Source organism: Ursus maritimus, unplaced genomic scaffold, assembly GCF_017311325.1.
Source record: "Ursus maritimus isolate PB19 unplaced genomic scaffold, ASM1731132v1 scaffold_10, whole genome shotgun sequence".
Lineage (NCBI taxonomy): Eukaryota > Metazoa > Chordata > Mammalia > Carnivora > Ursidae > Ursus > Ursus maritimus.
The window spans coordinates 79,212,634-79,233,824 of NW_024423344.1; the positions used below are offsets into that span (position 1 = coordinate 79,212,634).

The 21,191-nt window shown below is 60.2% G+C and overlaps 1 protein-coding gene across 1 annotated transcript; it reads left to right on the forward strand.

Moving 5' to 3' along the window:
• The first annotated feature begins 242 nt into the window (after positions 1-242).
• On the forward strand, positions 243-19,428 carry GRK1 (G protein-coupled receptor kinase 1). The gene is made up of 9 exons (XM_008684928.2): positions 243-941; positions 2,608-2,735; positions 5,916-6,073; positions 6,601-6,684; positions 9,260-9,384; positions 11,433-11,634; positions 12,673-15,120; positions 16,728-17,016; positions 17,882-19,428. The coding sequence occupies exons 1-7, from the start codon at positions 243-245 to the stop codon at positions 12,969-12,971; spliced, it is 1,695 nt and encodes a 564-aa protein (XP_008683150.1). The 3' UTR covers positions 12,972-15,120; positions 16,728-17,016; positions 17,882-19,428.
• The last annotated feature ends 1,763 nt before the right edge of the window (positions 19,429-21,191 follow it).

A 21,191-nucleotide genomic window follows, 5' to 3' on the forward strand; every position in this document is an offset into this window, starting at 1 on the left:
AGGAGGGGCCGTCTAATCCTCCTGGAAGCAGCTTAGGGGATTGTCTTTTTCTGGCACCTGCTCTGTGCCCCGGGCTGGGATTTGGCCAGAGCTGTGTCAGCTGGATTCCCTGGGCTCCCGGTGCGGCCCCAGTCACCCTCACACCTGCTGGGACGCCTGCTGTCTGGGGAGGGCAGGGGGCACGGGTCTGGGGTGGCGGGTCAGGCCTCTCGTGACTGACGCGGCAGGAGGCCAGTGCCGGGATGGATTTCGGTTCCCTGGAGACGGTGGTGGCCAACTCGGCCTTCATCGCCGCCCGGGGCAGCTTCGACGGGAGCAGTGGCCCATCTTCTCGGGACAGGAAGTACCTGGCCAAGCTCAAGTTGCCCCCGCTGTCCAAGTGCGAGGGCCTCCGGGAGAGCCTGGACCTGGCGTTCCCGAGTGTGTGCTCAGAGCAGCCCATCGGCAAGCGGCTGTTCCAGCAGTTCCTGGGGGCTGACGAGAGGCACGTGCCGGCTCTGGAGCTCTGGAAGGACATCGAGGACTACGACACGGCGGAGGATGACCTCCGGCCACAGAAGGCCCGGGCCATCCTGGCCGAGTACCTGGACCCCCAGGCCAAGCTCTTCTGCAGCTTCCTGGACGAGGGGACAGTGGCGAAGGCCCGGGAGGGGCCCGTGGCGAGCGGGGACGGGCTCTTCCAGCCCCTGCTGCAAGCCACCCTGGCGCACCTGAGCCAGGCGCCCTTCCGGGAGTACCTGGACAGTCTGTACTTCCTGCGGTTCCTGCAGTGGAAGTGGCTGGAGGCCCGGCCTACGGGGGAGGACTGGTTCCTGGACTTCAGGGTCCTGGGGAAAGGTGGCTTCGGGGAGGTGTCTGCCTGCCAGATGAAGGCCACCGGCAAGCTGTACGCATGCAAAAAGCTCAACAAGAAGAGACTCAAGAAAAGGAAGGGGTACCAGGTGGGCAGCGGGCCACTCACGGTGCGGGGAGGACCGTTGGGGGCCAGGTCCAGCCCCGCACGGCGCCCGTCATGGGCTTGCTCCTCGTCCTGAGCCGACGGTCCGGCCCGAGGGGCATCGAGGGGGCAGTCTGCAGCTCTGCCGCCCCTGCCGGGCTCTGCGCGCACGCGGGGTTTGCCGTGACCCCTCCTCGGAGGCGGCCTCTGTGTTTGTTGCTGTGGGCTGGACCGCACGACCCGCCAGCCACTAGCTTTTTTTTTTTTAGAGACGTATTTTATTTTTTAATTTTTAAACATTTCAGAGAGAGCGCTCTTGAGTGGGGGAGGGGCAGAGGGGGGAGCAGGTTTAGACGCGGGGCTCCATCCCAGGACCCCGGGGCCATGACCTGAGCTGAAGCAGACACTTCACTGACTGAGCCGCCCAGGTGCCCCTGAAGATTTATTGGAGAGAGAGAGAGAGCGTGCGCGTGAGCGGGGGAGGGGGCAGAGCAAGGGAGAGCCTGAAGCGGTCTCCACGCTGAGCACAGAGCCCGACGCGGGGCTCAATCCCACGACCCTGAGATCATGAGCTGACTGGGTCGCTCAACCGACTGAGCCCCCAGGAGCTCCTCCCACCAGCCTCCTTTGTGTTGTCACACCCACCGTGGACTAAGGGGGCGGGTTGGGGGAGCTGCTGATTCTTTACTGCGGCTTTCTGGACCTCTCCAGGTGCTGGCTTGTGCCGTGATGGAGGGCACACTGGGGGTCTAGCCAGGCCTGGCAGCATCCGCCATGTTTTCCCTGGGCCGGGGTGAGCTGAGGCCTGGAGCACTACTGGTGGGGTCTGCTCTCCCCAGCCGGGGTCAGACTCCCATTAGGCAAGACAGCAAAAGCTGCTATATCATAGGGGCTCCCCCCTCCCACGTGGCTCCGTCCTTTCCTGCCACACACGCAAATGCCGCTTTTGGGGTAAACAGCAGCGTCAAACGTGCCCACCCCAGGGTTTCTCGATAGTGCTGTCGCCTTGGGGCTGTGGGGGCAAGCAGGCGTCCCTTGCAGCGGTCCACGTGTCGTCTTGACCCACAGTGTCTTCTGCCCTAGTTCAGGGTCCTCGCTGAACTTCAGACTCAGGAAGACCTGGCATCTGCCCCACGGCATGGGTGCAGAAGGGCCTTCCGCAGCGCCAGGAGTCCCTCCTTCGCAAAGGAGTTGTACCGTCCTTACCCAAACACAGCTTTAAACACGGGTTAAATGGACATCAGGAGGTGTTAAAGACAGAAAATGGACAGATGCGGGCAGGTCCCTGGCTGTCCGCTGTCCAGGGGCCTGGCAGGAGGACCTGGTCTGGGGTTGCAGTGGGTGAGCTGGTCAGGTGTTAGGAGGGACCGGAAGGAGGGTCGGCTCCGAACAGGGATGTGCGGGATCCTCCCGCGGTCTCGTTACGGCTGGCGGCCTGACTCCTGCCCCCTTGCTGGAGGCCCCAGGAAGCCTGGAGTCCTCTGCACACGCACACCGTTGCACGACTGGTTTGGTCTCTGGGATGGAAGTTATTTGCAGCTGCTCTAGGCAAGCTGCTTCAAGTACCTTTGCAACTCTGTTTCTGTTTTCTGGTGTGTGGGACTTGGTCTTTTCGGTGGCATCGCTGTCCTGCTTAAACCTGGGTACTCACGTGACATCTTGCTTTTCAGGGTGCTATGGTAGAGAAGAAGATTCTAGCGAAGGTACACAGCAGGTTCATAGTCTCTCTGGCCTACGCCTTTGAAACCAAAACTGACCTCTGTCTGGTGATGACCGTCATGAATGGAGGCGACATAAGGTACACGGGGGCTGGGGCTGGGGGGTCGAGCCGTCAAGCTTGGAGACGGTCTCCGGGGCCCAGGGGCTGCCCATGTGTGCAGAGAACATGGTGACACCAAGGAGAAGCCCTGGGCCCCCATCCACACACTCCTCTGTCCCCGGGATCCTGACACTCGAGCTGGTGTGTCCCTAGTCCTACTGAAATGCAGGGCCACGGGGAGGGGAGGTGGCCCGTGGCTCTCTAGGTGCTGGTGGACCTCGAGTCCCTGCAGACCTGGGGTTTGTGTGGCCGTGCGGGGGTGGAGGTGGCAGGAGCCCGAGGTGCCAGGGGCCAGTGCCAGGTGGGTGGGCAGATGAATGAAGGGTGGTGGGGGCCCAGTTGGGGACATTGCATTACAACCTGCTCTCGGGGGTGACGGCAGAGCTGGAAACGCAACGTCGCCAACTTTGTGAACTGTGGCTTTGCTGTCAGTGGATCTGGTGCCTGGATTTGCTGGAGGTCTGAGGGCCCTGCCTGGGGCTCCTGGGGGAGGTCAGATCACTGGCTCTCCATGGGGAAACCTAGGCGATCGGACCACTCTTGCCTCCATGTGCTGGTCTGTAAGACGGGGATAAAGAATAATACCGGTGTTCTCGGGGCGTTGTGGGGGATACGTTAATACGTGTACGACAGCTGAACGAGTGTCACACATCACACAGACGGGGCTGCTGCTGTTGGTGTTACGTGTAAGCCTTCTGCCTCCATTCTCCCCGCTGGATTGATCTCCACTGAATCTCTGTCAGGTGTTTCTGGGCCCATTTTCCAGGTAGGAATTCTGAGGCCTTGACTAAGGAACCCATGAGAGGCCACGTGGAAGAGGAGAGAAGAGACTAGGAAGTGCACACAATGTGACTTAAAGAGAGCAGAGATGGTCATGACACTCTTGAACTGCACCGTCCTACACGACCATACACTGCAGTACGCTGAGCAGACACTGTCCCGTCCCACAGCATACCACACCCTTGTCCTGTACGACACCAACTACACCCCGCTGTCCTGTCCCACACGGTAATACACCCCACTGTCCTGTACCGCACCATACTACACCCGCTGTCCTGTACCGCACTGTACTACACCTGCTGTCCTGTACCGCACCGTACTACACCCGCTGTCCTGTACCGCACCGTACTACACCCGCTGTCCTGTACCGCACCATACTACACCCGCTGTCCTGTACCGCACGGTACTACACCCGCTGTCCTGTACCACACCGTACTACACCCGCTGGCCTGTCCCACACCGTACTACACCCGCTGGCCTGTCCCACACCGTACTACACCCGCTGGCCTGTCCCACACCGTACTACACCCGCTGGCCTGTCCCACACCGTACTACACCCGCTGTCCTGTACCGCACGGTACTACACCCGCTGTCCTGTACCGCACCGTACTACACCCCACTGTCCTGTACCACACGGTACTACACCCGCTGTCCTGTACCGCACCATACTACACCCGCTGTCCTGTACCACACCATACTACACCCCACTGTCCTGTACCACAGCATACCACACCCTTGTCCTATACGACACCAACTACACCCCACTGTCCTGTCCCACACGGTAATACACCCCACTGTCCTGTACCACAGCATACTAAACCCCGCTGTCCTGTACTGCACCGTACTACACCCGCTGTCCTGTACCACACCGTACTACACCCCACTGTCCTGTACCACAGCATACCCCCCCCTTGTCCTGTACGACACCAACTACCCCCCGCTGTCCTGTCCCACACGGTAATACACCCCACTGTCCTGTACCACAGCATACCACACCCTTGTCCTGTACGACACCAACTACACCCCGCTGTCCTGTCCCACACGGTAATACACCCCACTGTCCTGTACCACAGCATACCACACCCTTGTCCTGTACGACACCAACTACACCCCGCTGTCCTGTACCACACCATACTACACCCCACTGTCCTGTACCACAGCATACCACACCCTTGTCCTGTACTACACCAACTACACCCCGCTGTCCTGTCCCACACGGTACTACACCCCACTGTCCTGTACCACAGCATACTAAACCCCACTGTCCTGTACTGCACCGTACTACACCCGCTGTCCTGTACCACACCGTACTACACCCGCTGTCCTGTACCGCACCGTACTACACCCGCTGTCCTGTACCGCACCGTACTACACCCCACTGTCCTGTACCACAGCATACTAAACCCCACTGTCCTGTACTGCACCGTACTACACCCGCTGTCCTGTACTGCACCGTACTACACCCGCTGTCCTGTACCACACCGTACTACACCCGCTGTCCTGTACCGCACCGTACTACACCCGCTGTCCTGTACCGCACCATACTACAGCATGCTATACTATACCACCGCGTACTACACTGCGCTATACTCTATTACACTGGTATAGCACACTATGTCACACTGTACTACATGACACTATGCTGTTCCATACTATCTTACACTCTACTACACTGTACTAAATACATCACACTACACTATAGTATAATATGAACATAACACAAAAGCCATTTATCTTGTCATCATGGCTGAATTGAGGTTTTCTCTCTCGTTTCTTGGCCTGCCTCTTGTTGGTTGCTCTGCTGTAAATAGTCTGTTTCCTTTTATTCATTAGGTTTTGCTTTTCTGTAGAATGTAATAGTGGAAAAGATGAGAAACCGCAGCCCTAGGGGAGGAGGGAAGCTGGAAGGAAACCCGCAGCAGACCCACCCAGGAGTCTGTGTGCTCGCCTTGGTGAGACAGCCCATATGCTTACACAGACCGTGTATTGACTGCTTACGGTTGAGGTGACTTGGCTGCTTGCCTGGGCTTCTTCACCGCCCTCCGCCCTTCCTCCTTTGGCTAGCGACGGCGAGATGGCTTCTGGGTCCATTTAGGCTGTGCAGGCGAGTGTGGGGGAGGTGGGGAGAGCGTGCGCTCTTCCCTCTTGCTCCTCTCCTGATGGTTGTGGTGGAGGGTCTGTGAGGGCATGGGCACCAGCTGGCACCGTTGCAGGCTCTTGAGGCTGATGCTGGGGCCCCACGATGATGGGACATTCCACTGACGCAGCACGGGGTTCTGAGGCTCTCACTGTCTCCTGAGATTTTACTTCCCATGGACACGGTGGGCACCGTGCTCTCCGTTCCAGAGAAGCATGGGCCTCTGTGTGGTCTGACCCCAGGTACCACATCTACAACATGAACGAGGAGAACCCTGGCTTCCAGGAGCCCCGCGCGGTCTTCTACACAGCCCAGATCATCAGTGGCCTGGAGCACCTGCATCAGAGGGCCATTGTCTACCGAGACCTCAAGCCTGAGAACGTACTTCTAGATGATGACGGTGTGGTGGCCTCCCCTCTCAGGTTCCCCTTGCCCCGTCTTCCCCCCCTCCCCATTTCTCCTCCTCCCAGCCTCCCCTTCCAACCTCCCCTGGCCAGGCTCTCCTCTGTAGCCCGAGGGAACATCAGTAAGAAGATAGGCTGGTTACTCTTTCTGTCTTTTATGGGACTCTCAGCAGAAGGTAACAGAGATCTAGGTTTCCTTTATGTCCCTTAGACACCCTCCCTTTGTGTCACTAAGTCATGCAAATGGGGGTATTCTTGAAACAGTTTTGGGTGGATTAAGCCCCAATCAAAGCTGCAGGTGCTGCTGGGGTCCCTCCATCTCTGCAGTCTGGCTGTGGGAGCAGAGGCCTCAGGGCCCTGATGGGGGTGTGTGTGGCGCATACGTGCTCGTGGGCCCATGCGTGCCCTTGTGTGCGTGTGTGCGTGTGTACAGAGCCTGCCCTTGGCTCCTGCAGGCTCAGGGAGCACCAGGTGCCTTTGTTCTGTGGGGCCGCGTGTGACCTCAGCCCATGTTTGCTTTCAGGCAATATCCGAATTTCTGACCTTGGGCTGGCTGTGGAGCTGAAGGACGGGCAGACCAAGACCAAGGGCTATGCAGGGACCCCAGGTTAGCACCTGCGATCAAGAGTGGGGGCAGCTTCTTTGCAGAGGTGGGGAGTGAGGCCGTAGGGGTCTGTATCCCTGATAGCAAATAGTAGAACCACTGGCTGTGGCCCATGGGTGTGCCTGGCAGCTGGCACCTGCTGCAGGGGTGATCCCTCCCCCCTGTTGGTTCTGGCGCGCTGCACCCTGCGATGGGAGCTCCTGGACATTAGGAGAGTGTGTTTGTCCGGAGTGCTCAGCCCTGCTGCTCGGAGCCCCGAGGGTCTGCAGCGGATCACCAGCTGTGCCGTCAATGGTATAACACCCCCCACAAGGCGGGCAGACTGAGAGCCACAAGGGTACCCAGCCCCCACTGCTGTGTGGCCAGGGCCTTCGCCGTCCAAGGGAGTGTAGGGTGGGGTGTGAGGCAGGTGGGGTTGGCCCTGCAGGGGAGGGGGCTGCCCGTGTCCAGTAAGTGTGTGTGCGTGCACACGTGTGTCAGTGTTTGCATGTGTGCACGTGCACAACGCATTCTGCTGACCCCCCACCTCCACTCAGCCCAGGTGGGGAGGGAAGCAGAGCCCACAGACAACAGAGGGGCCCCTCCAGAGTCCGGCAGGCGCAGCAGTCAGCCCAGACTGCAGGGGGAGCTCAGTGCCACGGTGCCACCTCTGGTCTGCGGGCACCTGGGGGTCAGTCTCCCTGCCCCTGTGTTCCGAAAGGTCCAGGGATTCTCAGCAAATCCTTTCCTGGATTGATTTGACTTTGAGTAGAAACTGCTGCCCCTGGGATTTGGGGGCACTTGGACCTTGTTTTGTGTCCCCGGACCCTCCTGTCCTGTGCTCTGGGCTCCTTTTGGGTTTGTCCCTGATGCCACGGCGGCTCTGTCCTCTTCTGTGGCTTCATTTCGGGGAGGTCCTTCCTATCTTGAGTTTTCCAGATCCTTGGCCAGAATCTGTGAAGTTCCAGCTCTGAGTGCGACCACGTGAGTGGAAACACTACTGTTTTAGGGTGATCAGATCATTAGGAGAAAACCCCAGAGAAACAGGCTGCGTTTCAAGCGGTCCGACTGCGGGTGTGAGGGCCCTGCCGGCCGCCAGAGGGCCCCCCAGGCTGCGCTGTGGCCGCTGCCTTTCTCTGAGCAGGGGACGCATATTCAAGGATTTGGGGTCAGGTGCAAGGCGTGACCTCCAAAGAGGCACGGCAGATAGGGAGGTTAGGGTGTCAGTTGGGGTGCAGCGTCCTGTGTCCCTCTCCCTGGCCTCTCTGCACCCTGCCTGCTGGAGCCCCTGGAGCCAAGCCTCTGGACGCAGTCAGCGAGCCGTGACCGGGGCCAGAGGAGCTGTGAGTGCGCCCTCTGAACCCACAGGCCTTCCAGCCCGGAGACAGGCCTGGGTCACCGTGAGGAGGAATTAATAACGAGACTGAGGAGTGCTCACTCACTGGCTCACTCACTCACCTGCTCGTCCAGGTGACAGGTGTTTACCGGTGCTCACTATGTCCCAGGTGCCATGTAGGTCCTCCGGGATACAAACGCGGTGTCACGCGGTGTGAGTTGGGGAGCAGACGAGGGGTGCCACGGGGTGTTTGCTGCAGAAATCGATCCCCTCCCTGCGGCCTGCGTGCCTTTGTCCCAGCCCCTGTTTTAATCGAGAAGTGGTCTGGAGACATGTCTCACAGCAGCTGAACTGTCTGAACAATAGAGCAGTTCCTGGGAAGCGGGGCCTACAGGGGTGCAGGGGCGGCAGGGCCGGGAGGGCCTATGGAATTTCACACCTGCAACCTGTACGGGAGAAGGGAGTCTGGTCCCACTGGCTCGCCCACTGCCGTTGAGCACATCCCCTCATGGAGACTGGCTGTGAGCATGGTGCATTGGGCAGGAGGGGCCAGAAATCAACAGACACATTAGTGTTGCTTCCCTCGGAATGCCTGAAGCCATCAGGCACAGAGGCCACCTGTGCCCATAACACCTACCCCTGGTCCCAGGGGAGTGGACCGTGGGCCCCAGAGACTGGCCCGTCCACCTCGCCTACATGCCGGCTGGTTCCCGAACAGTGGCAGTTAGGGAGTGGAGGCCCAGGACGTGCTTTCAGGGATGCAGGGCTCCCCATGTGGCCCAATGCCCTGAATGGGGCACAGGCCTGGCAGCAGTGGGCGTCTGCATTGTTCTTTGGGATGTGTTGGCTTATATCGGTCCTTCTGTGCCCTTTCAGGAAGGAGCCAGTGGTGCCTGACCCCACGCACCCGTGACGCCACGGGTCACACTTGTGCTTGAGTGGCAAGCAAGGACCGCCGCTCTGTCTGCCGTGGTGTGCCACAGGGGGGATGGGGCTTCACAGCTTATGTGAGGGCAGTGATGCTTAACCAGGGGCGGTTGTGCCCGAAGGAGACGCTCAGCAACGTCTGGAGACATTTTTGGTTGCGACACCTGGGGGGCTCCAACTATCGGAGTGGGCAGGGACGCGGCTCCCCACCGCGTGGGGCACAGGGCAGCCCTGCCACAGAAGGGGCAGGGCCAGGAGCCTGCGGTCGCGCACGTGGGGCCATCGTGCTCACCACCATGCCCTGTGTCTGAGTCGGGCGTGGTTCTTGCCCCGCAGGTTTCATGGCCCCCGAGCTCTTGCGGGGCGAGGAGTATGACTTTTCTGTGGACTACTTTGCCCTGGGGGTCACACTGTATGAGATGATCGCAGCCAGAGGACCCTTCCGTGCCCGAGGAGAGAAGGTAGGAGGCCACGCAGCGCCTGTCCTGCAGCCGCCCTGTGACCACTGTCGGGGGGGGTACTGTTCAGACCTTGAGCACGAGTTTTCTCATCATAAACACTTCCTGGGCAGGAGAGGGGCCAGGTGACCTCATCTCATGGAGCTCCCCACACTAAGATGTGCTTCAGGACCAGCCGTGCCTGGGCCTCCCCAAGCCCACCCCCACGAGCAGCCCTCAACACCCCCAGGCCAAGGCAGTCCTGGGAGGACAGGGGCACAGGCTCCCCACTTCGTGATTCTACTGTAGACCCACGGGCTCTCCATCTGGCACGGCAACCATTCAGAATGGGGGGCAGTGGGCATCGCATCGCACGCCCTTCTCCTGCCCCGTCTGCCCCAGGGTCTGCGGGGTGCTCTGGCTACGGCCCCCAGAACCACAAACGCAGGCTCACCTCGAGACCTCTCGGGTCCAGCTCAGACCACCGTAACTAACAAAGCAGGTTCCACGGTAAAGGGAGTCAAACGAACTTCTCGGTTTCCCGTGATGTTTACAGTGTGCTGTGGTCTCCTGAGCGAGCAGTGGCGTTATGTCTAAAAATCGTCCATGTTCCTTAATTAACAAATACGTTATAGCTAACTGTCCTCAGGGTTGAATTTCAGCGAGTCGTGATCACTGATCGCAGATTGCCGTAACAAATAGGATAGTAATGACCAAGATTGAAATATTGTGAGAGTCGCCAAAATGTGCAGAGACACGAAGTGAGCACACGCTGTGGAAAAATAGCACAGACTCGCTCGAGGCAGCGTTGCCGCAAACTTCCATTTGTAAGGTTTCTCTGCAGCACAGGGAAGAGGTGTGCCCAGAGATGGGATCTGGGGGCCTCGTCACTTGTTCAGATCGGACGGAGCAAAGCCAGCCTCTTCTCGCCCGTCAGGTGTGGGCGGCTCCGAGGCGTGGTGGCCGCGGTCGGCCGGGCCACGGGAACCAGGGCCAAGGAGGCATCACGGGGCCGTGCAAACAGTAGTCTTTAGACGTGCCCAGAGGTTCACGCCCTGCACTTTCTTCCGTGGGACCTCCTGGTGTGTCCGTCCGCAGGCCCACTCCAGTCCTGGGACCGTTATGGGAACAAGCCTTGTCCCCGGTCTTCCCAGAGCGGAGAGTCTCACGCGGCTCACACACGTGTCTCTGCATGTCCGCCCTGAACTCTACTGACCCGTGTTCTCTCCTGACTTGCAACCTCTCAGAAGAACAAGATGAGGCAACGTGGTGTGGGGTCCACGCGTAGGGGCCTGGCCCCTGGCCACCGCTCAGAGCGCTCCCTGACCCCACGGCCCTGACCAGAACCTCGGTTTTCTGTGTGTAAATGAGGCTGATGGACTCAGGCAAAGAGTGCACAGCGGCCCACCTTGGCTTCTCGTCTCACGCCCGTGGGCGCGCGAGTGTCAGACGCAGAGAGGAGCCGTGGGTGAGCCCTTGCTGTGCAGTTTTCGGAAAGGCGAATCTAACGTGTGGTGAGAATGCACGGCCAGCGTTTGCCCGAGCCGGGGTGGAGACGGGCTGCGAGGGGCACAGGGCGCCTCTGGGGTCCTTGTGGGGCTCCCTGCTGACCGTCCAGGCCTTTCACCCCCATCACTGGGAATGGGGGTCTGTGGTGTGTAGATTATACTCCGTAAAGCGGACTCAGAACCAGGCCCCACAGGCTGGCCCGTTCTCCCCAGTCGGGAGACCTGTGCCGGCTCGCTCTGTAAAGCTGGCTCTTCGTTACAGTTCTCAGTTTCTCCGGGGGGTGAGGGATGGTTCCATAAATGCGCCCAGGCACAACCAGAGCTCCCCGAGCACCACACCCCAACCTGGACCACCACGGTTAGGGCTTTGCTCCTCCGAGGAGATCCTGAGCCCTTTACATGCTCACGCGCAGGGGGGAGCACACTCAGGGCCGCTCCTTACCTCCGCCCGGCGTCACCTGTGCCTGGTGTCTTCCCGGGAGGCATCCTGGCCGTCCCGGCGGAGCTGGGCAGAGCTCCGTGGCTCGGCAGGCTTCACGTGACGTGGTGTGTCCCGCTGTGCAGGTGGAGAACAAGGAGCTGAAGCAGAGGGTCCTCTCCGAGGCTGTCAAGTACCCAGACAAGTTCAGCCAGGCCAGCAAGGACTTCTGCGAGGCGCTGCTGGAGAAGGACCCCGAGAAGCGCCTGGGGTTCCGAGACGGAACGTGTGATGGGCTCCGCGCCAACCCCCTCTTTAAGGACATTAACTGGAGACAGCTCGAGGCTGGTACGACCGCGTGTCTTTGGACCTGGGGGGCTTTGGGAGGGAGGGTCCGTCGGGAGGTCCTTGCTTGCCTGGCCCCGCCCGTTGGCATCTCCCGGGCTCCGGGGCGAGGCCAGTAGAGCTCGCCCCCAGCCAGCCTCCTGCCCCCGGGTGACCCCCGTCTGCACCTCCTATCACCCCACGCCCCAGACCTGGGTGTTAACACATAGGTTTCCTGGGTTGGTGGAGGCTGGAGGGGCCGTGCTGCTTACCTTTGAACTAAGGACCCAAAGCTGCTGCTGTGGATTTTGACGCCCGTACTTTTAAGGAGCCCCTGGCCTGAGACAGTGCAGGGTTCCTCAAGCTGTCTGCTCGGGAGAAACTCGTTCGTTCAGCCAGTGTGTGTTGTCAGGTGTCGCGTGCGGGACGCTGCACACAGACACATGCGTGTGGACGCGGCCTGACCCCCAGAGCCTACAGGGGGCTCTGTGAACACAGGACTCCCCGCAGGGGCCTGAGAAGAGAAGTTACTTTTGCAGGGAAGGAGCTCTGCTGGGGAAGCCGGGGGCCGGGAGAGGCTGGGGCCAGGGTGGGTCCCAGGGCCACTGCACGGGTCTGGCAGGGTGCTTAGCCCAAGGGCCACGCAGAAGGGAAGGGCAGTGGGGCCAATGGGGGTCACGCGGCCGGCATTCTGTATCTGGCGACTAGGGCACCACAGCTCCTGAGCAGGCTGGGAGAGAAGCCAGCTTTGGAAAGAAGACAGGGAGCTCAGTCCAGAGGTGTGCTGGGTTCGGGACGTCCCACCCGCAGACGCGAAGCCCCTGGGCAGGCTGGCGTGAGGACGCGGGACAGAGCACACCATCCTTCGCGATGGGCACCCAGGGAAGCACATCCAGACTCGTCGCTAAGGCCCTCGCGTCGTGCTCAACGGGCCGTGGGGCACCCGGAGACCTGCCTTGAGCCACCGGGACACCTGGCAGGGCGGCCCTGCTCACTGAGCACATAGCCGTTCCCTTCCATTTATGGTACTTTACATGCCATGCTCGCTCTCTCTCCCCACAGGGATGCTGACGCCCCCCTTTGTCCCAGACTCCAGGACAGTCTATGCCAAGAACATCCAGGACGTGGGCGCCTTCTCCACGGTCAAGGGCGTGGCCTTCGACAAAGCCGATGCAGAGTTCTTCCAGGAGTTTGCGACCGGCAGCTGCTCCATTCCCTGGCAGGAGGAGATGATCGAGACGGGCGTGTTTGCGGAGCTGAACGTGTGGCGCTCTGATGGGCAGATGCCCGACGACATGAAGGGGGTCGCCGTGGAGGAGGCAGCCCCGGCGTCCAAGTCAGGGATGTGTGTCGTTTCCTAAGTGTGCAGAAAAAGGGAGCTCTGAAGCCTGCGGGGGCGAAAACACCTCTGTGAGCCTCCGGGCGCCCGCTGTGCTGTCCGGAGAAAGGCAAGGAGTGGACAGACGTGCGGCCAGTTCAGGAGCCCAGCCTGTGAATAGTCTATTTCCTTTGCCCCATCGCACTCAGGAGACACAACAGCGGCTCCCAGATGGAATAGCCGCAACGCGTAACCCAGGACCCCTGTGGACGTCCTGCAGCCGCGGTGTCAGCCGCCGGGGCAAAGGGCTGCTCATACCAGACGGCGCTCAGGGCGTGTTTCCTGGCACCTTCACTGCAACTCCCCAGAGCCCTGCCCTCAGTGGGAGGCCTTCTCCTGGTTGGCCCACGGGCTCCTGGGCACTAGCAGAGAGGCCTGGGTTGTGCCGGGCTTCTGGCCCCCGGAGCCGCTCACCACCTGCGTGTTGGTGATGCTGGCATCTGCCAGGTGCCGAATGCTGCAGACTCCAAGGGGTCGCCTTGCCCAGGTTGGGGCCCAGGTGTCCCGGAGGAGAGGAGTGCGTGGGGCTGGGGGGGGTGAGAGCGACTGCAGCAGCCCCCCCCTCGGCCTCTTTGTGTCCTGAGAACATCTCCAGATGATGGCCCCTGTGCCCAAAGTTGCCCGCCCCCTGGGCAGACAGGTGTGCAGGAATCTTCTCTCCCCAATCCGAGCACCTGCTGACCACCACACTCTGCCTCCCGGCAAAGCCCTTTCTCAAGCTCCTCGCCTGGGCAAGCTGGGGGCAGGCGGGCTGATGGCCGGGGACAGGCCGTCTCCGGATCCCCACAGGCAACAGCACCTGCGGGTGGGGTCCGAACCCGCATGAGCCCAGACGTGCCCCCTCTGGCCTCGGGCCCACGGCAGCATTGTCAGTGGCTCCCATGTTTCCAGCTTTCACCTCAAGTCTCCCCAAATGCTTTACGCTTTCGAGCAGGAAGAATGTGGTTTCTGTGGCAGCGGCCTCTAGACGACGTTCACACCCAAGTTGGGATTTGGTGGCATTGGCTCTTCCTCTCCTGTTACGTGCCGGTCCAGGCAGAGAGCTACGTGATGTGGCTGTGAGACGCCCGATTGCGTGTGGGGATCACGTGGGAAGGCTCCCCCCACGGGTGTCAGAAGGTGCCCTGGCATTTCACTATCTGGGGGAGCTGACGTTGGGACCTGTGAGGGAGAGCAAAAGACGGGATCTTACCTAGTCTTAGCACCTGTGCCGGGCTCACTGCGTCCTTTCCCAGCTGCCTCAGGGGAGCCAACCCCAAGTGTGGGCCCCATCTTCAGACCGTCAGTGCCGAGTGTGCAGGGGCCGTTGCCTGCAGACGTCCCCATGCGGTCTGCTCCCCCCACCCTCGGGGAACAGGGGTCTGCAGCCCACAGCTCTGGAGGGTCACTGCTTGGGACCCACCTCCTGCTTGGTGCAGGGCTGGGCAGGTGACGTCCCCAGCACTCGCGTGTGGCACACGGTGATTCGGGGTGCAGAGGCCAGCAGGTGGTGGAGGAAATCACGTGTGTTCTTCAGAAGACGTTAGGCACATGAACCCTTGAAAGCACCCTTGGACCAGGAAGAGCCTTGTCTCCTGGGCGTGCACGCGGCCCACGAGAGGCAGAGTCTGCTCTGACGGGCCTGGAGAGGCGTCCAGTGCTTTCTGGCATGTGAGCTGCCCCCTGGCATGTCCCTGAGGGCGGCCCAGGACCAGGGACAAGCCACTGTGCCCTCCCTAAACCAGGACGGTGCACACCGACTAGGTAATGGCCAAACGTGTCACTCCACTACATTTTGGCACAAGAAAGACCTGTTTCTGGCTTTTCTAAACCCATTTAATCTGTTCTAGGTCCCCACGGCCCTGAACAAAGAGTGAGTTCAGAGGCTGTGTGGATGGAGGCCTGGCCCGGGCCCCGCGGCCTGGACCTGGAGGCCCCCCGTGTGCACCGGCGTCCGGCAGGGGCCCTGTCTTCCTGGACTGCCAGATAAGACACGGGACACCGGCTGCACTTCAATTTCACGTGGACAGCAAGTACTGTTTCTAGAGTGTGTCCACATAGTGTGGGGCTGCGCTCACACTCCCCGTGCTCAGCGTTGTTAGCTGGACCTACCACGCCTTTGCAGACGACAGACGTTACATGTCCGTAAGTAGGTATGACCCACTGCACTAGCAAGTCTGGTGGACGTAACCGCGACTTCAGCCGTCTCTCTGTCCGGAAGGGGTCTTTGCCCCCGCGCCCCTACCCCTGCTTCCGTCTAGAGGCGACCCCTGCACACACTTGAACCGTGGGCTCAAGGCACTAATGTGAGACGCCCCGTGTGTGCGGACGCTGCAGGATGCTCCCACCCTCCCCTGAGCGCTCCTGGGGTCTGGTGGGGGGAGGCCGGTGCCTGGGGGTTTCTTCACGGTCTCAGGGGATCTCTGCTGTGGTGGTCTTCCAGGCACAGCCCCCAACCTGGCACAGTCCCAGGGGTCTGGCAGTCCCACACGTAGGGCGGTCCTCCCCTCGGCTGTGGCCTGGGTCTAGGGGACACNNNNTCAGGGCCTGTGGGTCACCTGCAGGCTTGTCTCTGGCTCGGGGGCTGCCCACACTAGGCCTAAGGGGGCATCCCCTGCAGAGAAGCCTTCATCGCTGCCCCTACTGTCCTGCACACCCCAGCCGCCAACGGCCTTCAGAAACTGGCCTCGACACCCCACAGGGTGGCTGGCGTCAGCCACTTGGGCGTCTACTGCCCTGACCGCAGCCTGGCAAGAATCACCTTTGTGGGCGGGGGGTGTCCAGACATGCACCGTGGTGGGGACGGTACCCATGGTGTTTCTCCCTGGGGGAGGCTGGGCAGCAGAGGGACCCTGGAGATACTGGGATCAGAAGGACTCAGTGTGGCTTTTTGTTTGTAAGAAACAAAAAATGCAGTTTCTATTCAACCAGAAAAGGCAAAAATAAAAGGTAAAACAGAGGATGGATTCTGGATTATGATGTGAATGGTAGTTATATTCTTTCTTTCAAAGTCACACACATGTCTATGCACATGCATGCACACATAGCTGTGTAGACATGCATGTGTGCACACGTGTATATACACGCACACACACGCAATGCACGAACAGAGATACGCACACACATGCACATACACTTACACACGTGCAAATACACACATGCATATACACTTGCACACACGCACATATACACTTACACGTGCAGACACGCACACACGTGTATACACTTGCACACGCAGACACACGCGCAGACACGCACGCACACGTGCATATACACTTACACATGCAAACACACACACGTGTATACACTTGCACACACGCAGACACGCACACACGTGCATAACACTTGCACACACGCAGACACGCACACACGTGCACATACACGTACACACGTGCAAACACGCACACGTGTATACACTTGCACACACGCAGACACGCACATATGTGCACATACACTTACACACGTGCAAACACGCACACGTGTATACACTTGCACACACGCAGACACGCACACACGTGCATAACACTTGCACACATGCAAATACAAACATGCACACACACGATCTGCATCTCTTCTCGTCTCTTCATGACTATCAGATTTTAAATCTGCTTGCAGTGCCCCTCTTTGTCAGACTTCGAATTCCAAGGTACCTGGATTTGCTCACCTCCACCTGGGCCTCTAGCACGGTGACCTGTATGGTTTATTCTGCTACTCACAGTAGTTAGAGGTGTTTACAGGTGTTCCCTTCTTTTCCACACAGCTGTCTGAGACACAGCCGAAGTGAGTGGCGTTGTGGCCGCCTTGGACAGAGGTGGACTAGAGGCCGCGTGGGGCGGTGCTGGTGGACACCGTGGCTGACAGAGGCCAGGGCAGGACGCGCTGCTGTGCGTGGCAGGGAAGTGCAGGCGCTGGGCGTTGTATCCGACGCTGCAGGGAAGCACGGGGGCTGTCTTTTTCCTGTCTGTGCTCTGCTGTCCACCTGTTGCGCGGCCCTCGCATCCCCACTGTGCCCACGTCTGGGCCAGGTGCTGAGACGCCCATCCACCTGGGTGAGTAGATACGTCCTCCACGGCCGTGGTTGACCCAGCACCCATCGTAAATTAGCCTAGAGCTTTTTTCTGCTCATCCCCATGCAGGGCCCTAGGAGCCTGGGATGCACAGGGCCTCAGATCAGTGGGGAGGACGGGGGGTCGGTGGAGCTGTTGTGGGGGCTCTTGGCAGGAGGTCTGGCTGTCCTTACTCCTGTGGGTCCCACTGGCAACAGTGTTCTTCCCAAGCCCTTGCAGGGCAGCCCAGAGTGGGACTGCCGTCACCCAGAGGCCAGGACATAAGCCACCTTCCCATCTCAGGACAGCATGAAGCCAGCTCCGGTACCGGGCATGGTGGTCCTCCCCCCGACCCACCTGTGAGGGCAGCTGAAGCCCACGCAGCACACAGGACACACCTAGGAAGGCTGAGGGTGGGGAGGAGGAGGCAGCCGTCTGGCCCCGGACTGAGGAGGACACCTCTGCCTCCTGGGACCCGCACCAGGCACTGGGGGGGGGGGGTGCCACAGGCTCAAAGGGAAGAACCCCGGGAGGAATGGCCCCCCAGGAGGGCCACAAGGGAACCAGTCCAGTGAGGCAGGGCCCATCAACAGCAAGGGACACCCACAGCCCGGCCCCAGCACACCAGTAAGGCAGAGTGGGTCCTGGGCCACCCTCCCTCAGATGTGCCAAGGCTCTGTGTCCCCCACACAGGGCAGTGTCCTGTGGAAATGAGTCCCTCCCCATCCCTTCTCCCCGTATCCCCCTGGTGTGGACAGAGGTGAGGAAAGCAGTGAGCTGGTGCTCCTCTCGTGGTCACTGTGTTGGGGGACAGCTGCCCAGATAGGTTCCTGCAGGGAGACCCAGTGTCATGAACATGGCCCCGCAGGCCCCGGGCACAGTGGACAGTCACCTGCACACCAGATACAGGAAGGACGTCTGGAGCTGGCACCACGTGGCGTGGACGCTAGGATGACCTGGCAGGGCTTGAAGTGCACGGCCAAGAGTGCTCTCGGGACAGCTGGGGTGCCATTCGACGCCTGCTCAGAACGTCTCGCCGACGCCTGTGCTGGGCTTCCTACGCCGTGCTCACGGTCAGCGGGTGTGCTCTTGTCTACGGTCTTCCTGGATCAGCCTCCTGGATTACGAGCGCTCAGCCCATGAGCCCAGCCTCCCGGGCTCCCTCCTCACCCTCAGGGTGGGCGCCCGTGCAGGCGAGCTCGTCTGGAAGAGACGGAGGGACCACGGGCCAGGCCAGCGGACAGCAGAATGGTTTGCAAGGCAGACCTCAATTTGAAAACATGGAATTACACATAACTATGAGTCGGGCTTGCCGGCACTACCCACACCACGTAAAATGAAGACAAGAGGCTGGCTCTGAGTTTGTGAAAACCAACCTCAGTGCCCCAGTTATAGTGGAAAAAAGGTGTTTCCAAGGGCAGCCTTCTTCCTCCAGGATCAGCGGGTAAGAGCATAAATGGTGTCAGGGGCCAGGGCGTGATGCACGGTGTAATGAGAGGGGCGTGTGGGGCATGGTGGCCTGCGTTCGGGCCTGGCCTGGGCCCATCCTGCCGGTCCCTTGGCGCAGCCTTGACTCCGGGGAAGCCTGGGGGCCGCCGTCTTTCCCTGCGTGCCACGACTGAGTACTGAGTATGTGCGTGGGCCGGCGTCCAGGCTGCACAGACGTGCACTTTGGGGGTTGTTTGGCTGAAACAAGAGACACCGGGTGAGCCTGTAGTGGGGAAGGTGCTCCTGCTCCAGGGAATCATGGGGGGCTTCAAGCTTCTGGGGGTGGGCCGTGTGTGAGCACAAGGACCTTGGAATCGGAGACGTCGGGCACGCAGCTGAGCCTTCCTGCTTGGGCTCGTTAGAGAGATCGTGGTTACAAGCCCTTCTGGCAAGACCTGGACAGTGTTTTTAATCTAAAAAATTCATGTCTCTGAGCACATCTCCTGTCCCGTCCCACCTCACCGGTGAGGACAGACAGGCAGGGACTGCCACCGGCCATCTCTCCAGTTCCCCGTCTACATTATTTATTCCCTGAGCTTCATTTCAAGGTCATTTGGTTACAGGAGGGAGTCGTGTTTTGCTGTCTGCTCTCCACTCCCTGGAGCTCGAGAGCCAGGCTGCGTGCACACGCACGCGCCTTGCCCAGGGACGCACGCCTGCCACCCGTGCAGGGACTAGGAGACACGTGGCTCTGGAACAAACCCGAGGAAACAGACTATGTCTGTGGAAGACTCACGTGGATCCTGGCTAATTTTTATGTTTCTTCTAATCCTGCTCTTTTTAGAGCTGGAAGCGCCCACATCCTCATACTCCCAGCCCACCGATGCCCGCAGGCCCCCTGCTGTCCTCCCTGCCCTCCGACCCCTGATGGTCCCCCCAGCCTGCCGACCCCTATCAGCTTAAATAAACTGGTTTTCCTGCCAGTCAGACCGAGGTGACAGGTGTCCAACAAGTTTTGCTGCGGAAGATGGGCCCCGACAGTGAGGTGCAGTGAGGGGAGGAACTACGTGAGCAGCATGCACCCCGACCTGGCAGGAAGCCGCTGCTAAGTGCCGTTTGGAAGTCAGGTGTCTGCAGCCTTCCCTCAACATGCGTTTATCGAGTGCCTGCCTCGAGATGGGCGCCACTCTGAGCAAACGCTTGTCCCACGTGAACGCATTTCCTGGTAGAACCAGCATGTACTAGGGTCACCCCTGCCCCCCACTGCTTCGCACCTGCTTTTGCCCAAAAGAATCAAAGCTTTTGGTTCTTGGAGCCCACGGAAGGCTGGTTCCCTGGCTTCTGCCCCTGGCTGCCCGGCCAGGCTCCACAGCTGCAATGCGGGGCCTCCCGTGGGCATTTCCTCCTCGGGCGGCCTGGTCATGTATTTTTAACTCACCTGACCATAAGTCAAGATACTCAATTCTGAATTCTTCTTCTCCTCGCTCCCTTGATCAGGGTCAGTGGCGTCAGGGAGGGGGGCCTGTGGTAGGAGGGATGGGCAGAAATCCCCACGTCTTTTCCATCTTGGTTTCTCCAGAGCCTGACCCAGAAAATGGAGAGGCAGTAAGAGAGGAGTTAGGGGAGGTGGGCCAGTCCCCCCAGCAGGACAGGCATAGCCCCACTGCGAGCACCCACCCTCCCACCGGGCAGGGAGGAGGTGGGTCTCAGGGACAGTCTCGAGGGCTGATGGCCAGACACGCCGCAGCCACACAGTCTCCCATCTGCACGTGTGTGCACGCTGGCGCCTCCAGGTCCAGGGCTCCTGCTGGGAAGTCAGGAGATGGAGGGGAGGTGTTATGCGGTCCAGAATCGGGGCACCTCCCGCCCTCCAACATGGCCTCACTCTGTGCCTCCGAAGTTCTCCCGGCCCAGCTCAGTCCTCAGGCCTGACACACACCCCGCCCCCTCCCAGCATCACGTGCGCCCTGGGGAGCACCAGCCTCCTGTCTGTCCTGGAGCTCAGTGCCCCAGGCCTGGGTGCCCACGGGGGGCCAGGCTGTGCTGGCCGTCGGGGAGGCCTGGGTGTCCCTCGGCTGGGCTCGTCCGCGGGCCCTCTGTTAGTGCTGCAGCCTGGCGATTGCTCCGACCGCTTTTTGGGCTGACGCCACCCTTTATTCCTGCTGCTCACGGGTAGCTGCAGTGCTCTGATGGCGCTCGACAGCACGGCTCCCCCCGTCTTGTGCACAGAGGGACTTCAAAAAATGCATTGTGTGCGTGAAAGATTGAACTTAATGTCTGCAGTCAGGTCAACACGTGCTCTCCTGTGTGGAAGATGAAATGGGGCTGAACGGCTTTAGACTTTGTGTCTGCCTTTGAGTAGATACTTGACTTTGGAAATATTCAAATTCTCAGGGCCGGTGTCTTCATCTGTGAAATGATATTGTGGAGATTAAGTAAGACCGTGTGTGAAAAGCGATGACCAGGGAGGCGTGTGGCTGGCGCTCAGTGGGTTAGCCGCCCCCCAGCTCACCCGCCCGGCTGAAGGGACTTGCGCGGGGGCCACGGTGGCTCCAGGCGCGGTGCTCGGGGGCGGGGGCGGGGCTCCGTTGTTTCTGGGGGCACGCTGGGACCCGTGTTCCGTAGGGGAGGTTGGGGTGGGAAGGCTGAGGGCGTGTTGCCCGAAGCAGGACGTGGGCAGCTGCTATCACGGGTGTTTTCATGCATGATCTGTTTTCCCTCCCAACAGTGATCTTATTAAATTAGGTGCT

Coding starts and splice junctions, on each gene's coding strand:
- GRK1 (XM_008684928.2), top strand. CDS start 243: ATGGATTTCGGTTCCCTGGAGACGGTGGTGGCCAACTCGGCCTTCATC. Junction 942..2,607: donor AGAAAAGGAAGGGGTACCAG/GTGGGCAGCGGG, acceptor CTTGCTTTTCAG/GGTGCTATGGTAGAGAAGAA. Junction 11,635..12,672: donor CTGGAGACAGCTCGAGGCTG/GTACGACCGCGT, acceptor CTCTCCCCACAG/GGATGCTGACGCCCCCCTTT.